This window comes from Oratosquilla oratoria, chromosome 24, assembly GCF_046742065.1.
Source record: "Oratosquilla oratoria isolate Oo_2021 chromosome 24, ASM4674206v1, whole genome shotgun sequence".
NCBI lineage: Eukaryota > Metazoa > Arthropoda > Malacostraca > Stomatopoda > Squillidae > Oratosquilla > Oratosquilla oratoria.
Window position 1 is genome coordinate 1,486,064 of NC_134800.1, and position 10,000 is coordinate 1,496,063.

Below are 10,000 nucleotides of genomic sequence, written 5' to 3' on the forward strand. Positions count from 1 at the left end.
CAGTCGCCGGTTGTCAGCTCTCCTTGTACAAGAAAAATGCAAGAAAATAAAACGAAACGAAATAAATAATTCTGAAGAAATAGTAAAAATCGAAAGAGTTCTTGGCCCGCTCAAGAGACTGAGTGTCAGCCCCTCGGGGCTGCACCACGTGACGGAAGTGATGGATGCGTGCGCGTGCGTGCGTGTGTGTGTGGAAGGCGACAACATCACCCACAAATCGGGTTTGTATGAGCTTTGAGCTCTCATCCGGAAGGGTGATAGCTGTCGACCACGAGTCCAACACGTGATCCAATACCATGATGGTGAATCACACAGACGCACACAAAGAAGAAGAAAAAAGGCAGTAACTGAATGATAGCGTATTAACCATCCATCTCCCTGTCTCAGGAATTGCTACAGAAAATCGTAATAAATCCACAGTGAAATTTAACCTTTGGCATTGATAGATTTTGCAGGTTTTAATTATATAATAATTGGAAATCACATGAAAATCTCCATAGGTTAATAACACTAATAACTAGACAAGCGTTGCGGCAAAGAACCTGACGAAGACCTACTGGGCATTAAGTGTGACATTTGAGCAAATTTCATGTATCTATTCAAATAATTAATTGTATTTATCTATTAATTAATTTATCTATTTGTCTGTATATTTGTGTATTTGTTTAATGAAAATGTTAAAGAACTACTCCACATTGTCAAAATGGTCTCCACCCGCCGTGACCTGGTCGTGACCTCATTCTCGGTCAGCTGAGGTCACGCCCGTCCAATCTGTGTCATCGAGATGTGTTTTGCCCCGACGACCCTCGCTCCCACGAGGCCTCCGGAGGACGTCGCCAGAGTGAGGGGAGCCTTCGACCGCGCGTCCCCAGCGACCTCTTCAAGAAACGAAATTCCCCACAGGGATGTTTCCCCTTGCCGACCAGCGACCTCCAATCGGAAAAGGGCTTCCGAATTAAATGAACTTGGATCAAGATCGGCAGCGGAGCTTCGGGTCCCATTAGCCCGCACCATGGAAGCCCGACGGAGGATCACCCTCTTCAAGAGAGGTAACGGCGGCGCCGTTGGAAGATGGGTCTCATTAGCCCTGACCTTCGGCCGCCTTCTTCGAGAACGGACCTCCCGTGCCGACCCGGGAGACTTTCAGGATCGTCCAAGGCACCGTGAAACTGGCGGAAGACGGGTCTCATTAGCCCTGACCGCAGTGCCTCCGTTGGACAGGAATCCTTCGGTCCTAGGCTTGGTGCCACTGCCCTGACTGAGACCAGGGCGTCGGGAGCTTCTTGGACAGCCTGAGGACGCTGGCCTCTATTGGATATGGGTCTCATTAGCCCGGACCGATACAATACACCCTGATGGAATCGAAGGTTCTTGAAGAGAACTGGAGGCGTCGGAAGAAGACTTTCTTCACTCTCAGACCCCCCCAACACACACATACACAAACATATTCACAAATACGCTCTTATACATACACACACATTACACGTATACACGCATACACATACACACATTACACGCACAAATACACTCACATTACACACACATACAAATACACGTACACTTACACGCACACACATACACATACACGGGTGGGGTTTCCCTCAGCTGAATAAAAAGACCTGGCTAGAGCCAAAGTATGTCTGTAACATTGGCTTTCCTTTTATTATCTATTTATTTAGTACTCGTGTTTCTTTCGATGTTACAATGTTTATCGCACGCCCGCCTAAGTAACATGAATTCAAACAGCGAGAGTATTACACACACACACACACACACACACACACACAGATATATATAGATTATTTATATACATATATATATATATATATATATATATATATATATACAGTATATATATATATATATATATATATATATGTATATATATATATATATACAGTATATATATATATATATATATATATATATATATATATATATACAGTATATATATATAAATATATATTCATATATGTATATATATTTGTATATATATATATGTGTGTATATATATATATGTATATATATATATATATATATATATATATATATATACATTGTGTGTATGTGTTGGTAGCCTTTGCTCCAGTGTATTTGCGCAGCGGATGTACCCAGGCTGCTTGTCCTATCGTCATGAAGTAGGCTAAGACAGATAACGTTAGAGAAAAAAGATTCCACAAGTATGCCACGGTGACGGTTTGAGGAAAGGAAATGACGAAGTGAAATAAGGAAATAGAAAGTGTGTCTCTATATATATATATATATATATATATATATATATATATATATATATATATATATATATATATATATATATATATCGAAACGTTAATACTTAGCGGACTGAAAATAGGACTATAGAAAAGTGCTTCTGAAAAGGAATTAAGCCGGTATGTCCCATTTCCGAGGAGAGTGGCGTGTAGTAATAAATAATTCAGTCACAAATTTATTTGCATGGAACAAAATTATTTACATAGATGCAACTAAAATTACGTTGATTTTAGTAAACAAAGAAAAACTAAACCCACTGGATAACGAATTGGTCTTCGAACAATATTTTTTTTTTCTGGAGCTCAGCTTCACAGATAAAAAATAGATAAATGAATAAACAAAAATATATAAACAAACATAAAAATAATGTAAATAAATAACATTAAATAAATGAATGAATGAATAAATAAATACGTTGAATGATCTACTAGCGGTAGTATTGAACAAATCCCTCTTATAATCTCGGTGTATTTATCTAATCATTTGCGAGCCCGTGTAGGTTTTATCTTTATTTTTCCTCGCATACCCCATGCTTATGAACTGCTATTTCCTAGCCTCCTGGAAACACCTTCAACACTAAATACATTCGTTATGCATCCACCAACTACAAACCAGTTTGTATAAAAGTGGCAGTTGCCGACAAGTCTATCGAAATAAACATCACAAGTGAGGACGGAACCTTTCGCTTATTTCAACTTTTTTCAAGTACATAGTCGTAATACACAGGACTTGAGATTAAATAAGATAAACTGGGTGAACGGGGAGAGGGAGGGAGGGAGACAGGAAGGGAGGTACGGGGGTTGTGGGTGGGATCACTGAATTCTAGGAAAGGTTGAGGAAAAATTTGACAAAATGTCTGGGAACAGGAAAGGTTAAGGATAAGATGGAACAGTTGGTTGGGTGAAGGACATTAGCTCACAATCGAGGAACAAAAGGAAGAAGAAAATGAGAGGGGTGAGCAACTGTCTACTGAGAGTGGACAACGACCTTGAAAGGGAAAAGAATGGGATTTTGGAGGGCAACTAGGGATAGCTTAACATTTTATTGGCAATGGGTATTAAGGGAATGAGGTGGTTTGAGATATATGCCCCTGTTTTATTCATTTCTGTGGTTCCTTGTATGATGGCTGCTTCCAAACATTTTCTACGGATCTTGTCGGGCTCACGTACTAGAAGTTCTGCATTTTCCCAGTCCATCAGGTGGTTGCTTCTGCTCCTGTGTGCAACACATGCGTTGGTGGTGGCGTCATGGTGGACATCGTGTCGGTGTTCTCGTGTTCGGGTTTTTAGATTGCGTGATGTTTCCCCAGTGTAGAATTTTTCACATCCCGAGCACGGAATCCGATAAACACCGGATTTATTGTCCGGCGTTTTACCGATGTTTATTCTAGTCTCTATGGTGTCTTTAACTGCCCTACTGGTTTGGAAGCAGCAACGCAATTGAAGAAAATAGAGGCATATTCAATACCTCACCCCACTAATTCCCTTAATAACCATTGTCAACAAAATTTTAAGCCATCCCTAGCTGCCCTCCAAAATCCCATTTTTTCCTGTTAAGGTTGTTTTCCACCCTCAGTAGACAGTTGCTCACCCTTCTCATTTTGTTCTTCCTTTTGTTCCTCGGTTGTGAGCTAATGTCCTTCACTCAGCCAATTGTTCCATCTTATCCTTAACTTTTCCTTTTCCCAGGCATTTGGTCCACCTTCTTAACCTTCCCTAGTATCCAGTGACCCCCTCCCCCCCGTACCTCCCCTCCTCTCCCCCTCCCTCCATTCCCCCGTTCTTCTTATTAAATTTCAGTCATGTGTATTACGACTATGTACTTGACAAATCTGTTACAAGCGAAACGTCGTACTAATACAATAAAGGCTCCGTCCGTCCTCACATTTGGTGTTTATTTTGGTACTAGTTTCTAGTTGCGTATGGTAATTAGTTATTGTTACTATGTGTGATACCATAGCCTATAAATCAAATATAAGTATTATCCAGAAATATATGATCTTTATAATATTTCCTTATACGTTACAAATTGCAAGTGATGTAGATTTTTATGCAACATTAAACTGAGTTTTAATAGTCTATGAATAGACACTACAAATAAATACTTCACCGTTGTGCCAGGCACACTTGTGTAAGGGAAGAGAGTGATATTCTGATATATGGTGATAAGTTGTATAAGGGACAAACAAGTTTCACGTTTACAGCCTTGAAACGTCGACGGAAATTGAGAGTGACGATAGCAATAGCCAGGTTGTTGACATATCTAGTCAATGGTGCAGATATCAACCTAAGGGCAGTAGGTTCATCATATTTATCGTATCGCCATTATCAGATATGCAGACACAAAAATAAAAAAACATCTCATGTAATAACATGATATGGAAAATAAAAGGTCATATAAAACGCAAAAGGGAAAAAAGTCAATAAAAATGGAAAAGTAGGGATGGTGTCGACAAAGTGCATAAATATTGTTTCCCAATACTTGATGTGTTTCTACATATAATAGTTACCATAAGATAAAATAAAACCTGCTACCTGGTTATTATTAATACAACAATGAAAAATGCATGTGTATAACTTCATCACAGGTCATTTTTCTGTTTCTAATAGCACAAGGCGCTTGTCTTCACATCCGCAAAAAAAGTAAGCGTCATTAAGTTTTTTGTAACAACATTTGCCAATTTCTATGCATTTTATCATAAATAATAAACAATGCTAGAAATTTTTACATTCATATATTCATGCATGCGCTGTGAGACGTTCTTATATTCATCGATAATAAACAAACATCAGCCGGCGTACTAGGAAACCGTTAACGAACGATCATGAACGTTGAAGGGTTCGCGAGCACTAATGAAGACGCCATTTTTTAAGGACTGATGAGCCGGAGACTTCTGTTGATGGCTGGAGAGTCAAGGTGAGAGGGACATACCAAGAGAGATATTAGCTTTTATCAAGCAAGGCAGAGCAGCACCTGGCTGACCCCAGGGCAACCCCATGCAGGGAACAGACACGCCGAACCGGCGATGCTATTTTTAAACACTATCCGACCCAAAGCCCAGACACTCCATAACAATTATCACTCCTATGTGCTCGCTGCTTAAGGGCGAGTTGGTAGGTAGAGGCACGTTAAACTCCATTTCACAGGAGATGCAGTAGATGCCATTCTTGTAACCCACCATAGCCCTACCTGATTATCAATCGTTGGGGCTGGGAGGTCCGTATATGTGTATACATATATGTATGTATGTATGTATACACACACACACACACACACTGCGATACTGAAATAATTTCAACCCTGGGCGGGATTTGAACCCGGACCGCCGTAGTGGTGGCCGGGAACTCTACTACTGCGGCACGTGTGTGATTTACCATTGTCTTGGATCACGTGTTAGACTCGTGATCAACAGCTATTTTCCACCCAGAAGAGAGCTCGAGCTCATATATATGACCGATCTATGGGTAATGCTGTGACCTTACATCCACACACACAACTCCCCGCCCACGAGAGTTGGAGTAACGACTCGCAGCGATACTGAAATTATTTCAGCCCTTGGCGGGATTCCAACCCGGACCGCCGTAGTGGTGGCCGGGAACTCTACCACTTGCGTGTGTGTGTGTATCTACCTAGTTGTATCTTACGGGAAGGGGAGCTATGCTCGTGGTGCCCCGTCTTTGTACCTTGAAGGGCCTAGTTTGCTCTTAAATTCGTGTATACTTTTTGCACACGCTATTGTTATATCCAGTTTGTTCCAGATATCCACCACTCTGTAGAAAACTGTTTTAGGTCTCTTTTATAGCTGTCCTTTGTGAGTTTCTTATCGTGTCCCCTTGTATTTATCTTATCCCAGTTTAGTGTGTGTGTGTGTGAGAGAGAGAGAGAGAGAGAGAGAGAGAAAGGTGAAAAAAGCCTGACTAAGTAATTGGTCTCACCAAGTCCCTCTACTGGTATAATCATGCCACCAGTAATTTGGGACTATTGGTGGCACCTCTACAGACCAGAGCCACGAAGCATAGCTTTATGCTTGAGGACAATTCTCCACTCACAGAGAAAATCTGAACTACGTTTTGAATGTCATTACCTCTCATGTATTACGTGTATTCATCCAGCGAGGCGTGGAGACATGCTCTGACTCATCCGGCCTTGATGCAAAGTTAGAATAGTCACCGGAATATACATCCACATGCAATACGAGGCGCCTTGACAGCCTTTGCACCCACAATCGTAGCGAGCAGTAGCTATTACGTCATGAGCCACTACCCCCGACGCACGGGGAGTGGGAGTAAGTCGTCGGGCGAAGGACAAGCAAACTTGATCCTCCCTGATCGTTCAAGTACCTTACACAAGAGCCGAGCCCGAACGTCGATAACTCGTGGGAAATACACAATGACGCCGTCAAACCGCAAGACTGGTGAACAATTAGTCCAGGATGGGGGGTGGGGGGGCTGAGGTTCTTACGGGCTTTGTCATAGTGCATTGTTAATCCATGGGGGTCTCTGATACACATTCATGATAAAAGCAGTCGCCATCAATGGTCATAGTAATAGAAATAAACGAGGAATGTCGTTGGCGATTGTGTGATCGAGGGCTATGACCGCTTTTCTGCTTCCTTATCTTATACAGCTTCATTCCTTTTATGTTCACTTATTTAACTGTTTCTTCGTTTATTCATCCATTTATCACTTACGCATTCATTCATTTCTTCCTCTGTTGATTCATCTATTCAGTATTCGGCTGAGTCAAAGTATGTAAGCCTTTCACCTACTTCACATAAAACAAAATTGTCCTTTGCATCTTGGCTCCTGGATTTCCCTCTTCTCGGGTCAGAGGTAATGCAGCACGACAGAGCACTCCCACAGCCGAAGGTGGTTTACCCCCACTGATTCACTTACATGGCGACCTTCCCTACACTTCCGCTAACTTCTTTGGAAATGAGGCAGGATGAAATCCCTTTAGGCCACATAAGATCCTCATCTATTCACGACAACCGCTCTACTCACACCTATCTTTTACCCTCTCTCCCTCTCTTCACTGCTCGACAGACATTCCGCTTGCACTTCCTGCCCCCTTTCACACCGTCCATCCATCCCATTCTCGGTTCCCCGCTCGAGTGGAAAGAGAACTGGCACATTAGGATAAATCAGAAAGGGATGACGAGGGTTTGGCCGTGGAAAGAATGAGTGAAGGAGTTATCACAACCTCCAATTAATCGGCGACACCGCCAACCTCCAGAAACCCCCCCCCCCGTAAAATGAATATGATAAATAAATTTGTTTTCCCAGCAAAAACACATAGACTGTAATCTGATATGCTGGATTTTTCCCCTCCAGCATATCAGATTTCTTCACGAAAGCTGTGGGAGTTGTAAATCCATCCCAACAGTCGGAGGAAATACAACCGAGTGTGATAAGGCCTTGAGGAAAGACGAGGTACAAGAATGCGGGGAAACAGCATCGGATGGAGGGGAAGACCGGGATGGAAGCAAAAGTGTTTTTGTTGCGAAAGGAATACCCGTCGAGGTGACGCGTGAAGGTAATGGTCCTGGGCGAGCCCAAATCAGAGATAACTGGGGCTGAAGTGGGTGGGAAGCCCAAATGTGCGATTTCAAGTAAGTGTTTATTAATACCTACGTGCTAGTATTAAGCGTAGTAGAGATAATGGTCGGAGAGTTGATTGATTTAGTGTAGAACTTACCGAATTGTATTGCTTGTTTTATCTGGGGGTGGGTGGGAGTCGTGATGAGAGGATTTCCAGCACTGATAATTAATCTGTAGCGCTCTATTTCTCTCTTTTGTACAAACCCTGAGAGTACCTCGGTTATGATCAAGCCACCTCCCCTGATGATGAGTCACTGGAAAAAGCCTCACACAAATGAATCAATAACTGACCTTTGGACGACAAGACACAGGCACAGGGCGCGCTATCATAGAAAAAATAAAAAATATATATAATAATAATGATAATAATAATAATAATAATAGTAATAATAATAATAATAATAATAATAATAATAATAATAATAATAATAATAATAATAATAATAATAATAGTAACGATAACAATAAAGATAATGATAATAATAATGATAATAATAATAATAATAATAATAATAATAATGATAATAATGATAATGATCATAATGATAATAATGATATTAATTATAATGATAATAATAATGATAATGATAATAGTAATGATAATAATAATAATGATAATAATAATAATAATGATAATAATAATAATAATGATAATGATAATAATAATAATAATAATAATAGTAATAATAATAGCAATAACAATAATAATAATAATAATAATAATAATAATAATAATAATAATAATAATAATAATAATAATAATAATAATAATAATAATAATAATAATAATAATAATAATAATAATAATAATAATAGTAATAATAATAATTACAATAATAACAGTAATACTAATAAAAATAAAATCTTGTTTCATACGAAAAACGTGTTCACCAAGTAAGTCTAAAATATGCCGATAGCTTTGGATAGTAACGGACAGTACTGGCCAAATATCCACATCAATTATAGCGCACATCATGTCATTCAGTCACCTCACTAGTAACTGGTTATGCGTGCATCTATATTTGCTTCTACGATTCATCAGTGTACAACTAAACAGTTGACCAACTGAAAAAAATGGATACGCTTATCTAAACATGTTAGTATTTCACATTACATTTGAGATTCCTTTCCTGTGTAGTATCTATCAATCCGTTGCCTCAGACTTCTCTTGTAGGAGACCCAAGAGACCTTTGTATAACTGGCAACAGCCACCAAATGGTCCATAATCACGCAATTAAAATATATTGTGTTATTGTTTTGGGTATCCGGACAAAACACCGGCTGTTGCTAGAATCAAAATATCACGTGTAGGATGACACAAATATGTGGAATTCAAATCCTGGAGTAGAATGAAAATTTAATTCAAAATTTACGATTGTGATAATATAGATAAAATTCAACGATGGTATCAAAACATGAGTAGGATGAAAATGACAGATAAATTTCATACGCTTTAGTTATGTTGTCGAATTCAATATACATCTAAACCAAACGATAGAATCAAAATATTGTGTGTAGGATGACAAAAGTATATGGAATTCAAATGCTGAAGTAGGATGAAAAATGAATTTAAAGTGTATGATGACAATCTATGGGCAAAATTCAAACGATGGGATCAAAACAGGAGTAGGATGAAATAGTCAGACAAATTTAAAACGCTCTTGTCAGGGTGTCAATTGCACTAAGGCCTCTCACAGACATAAATCAAACGCTAGAATCAAAATATAAGGTTTAAGATGAAATTAATATATGCACTAATAATTCTCTAATTGTATATTTTCTTTTAGAACAACTCTGGACATGAGGGTGACGTATTCAGTGAAGGAAATTGTTAAAAAAAAATTATGAGCGAATTATTTGGTGTTGGATGAGGAGCTAAAGACACTTGTTCTAGTTCGGCTGATTTTTTTTTTCCAAGAACCCTAGAAGGTAGGCCCGTTTAAATAATTAGTTGGGACTTGATGGAAATAAAATTTTATTTCATGAATAAAGGGCTACAAATTATATATATTCAGAGAAAAAAATGGAGTTAAACTTCTTTGATATATAGAGGCTGGCAAAAAAAACTGAATGGATATTATTTTTCTGTAAACCGTAAAGGCAAGCACATTCCTATCTCTCACAATCAA

At 39.1% G+C, this 10,000-nt stretch overlaps 1 protein-coding gene across 1 annotated transcript in view; it reads right to left on the bottom strand.

The window, feature by feature from the left end:
• The window catches only part of LOC143038368 (protein FAM177B), a 49,126-nt gene that overhangs the window by 28,052 nt on the left and 11,074 nt on the right, over nt 1-10,000 (bottom strand). The window contains exon 2 of the mRNA XM_076207413.1: nt 8,163-8,194. Within this exon, the coding sequence (XP_076063528.1) occupies nt 8,163-8,194 (32 nt within the window). The remainder of the gene's footprint in view (nt 1-8,162; nt 8,195-10,000) is intronic.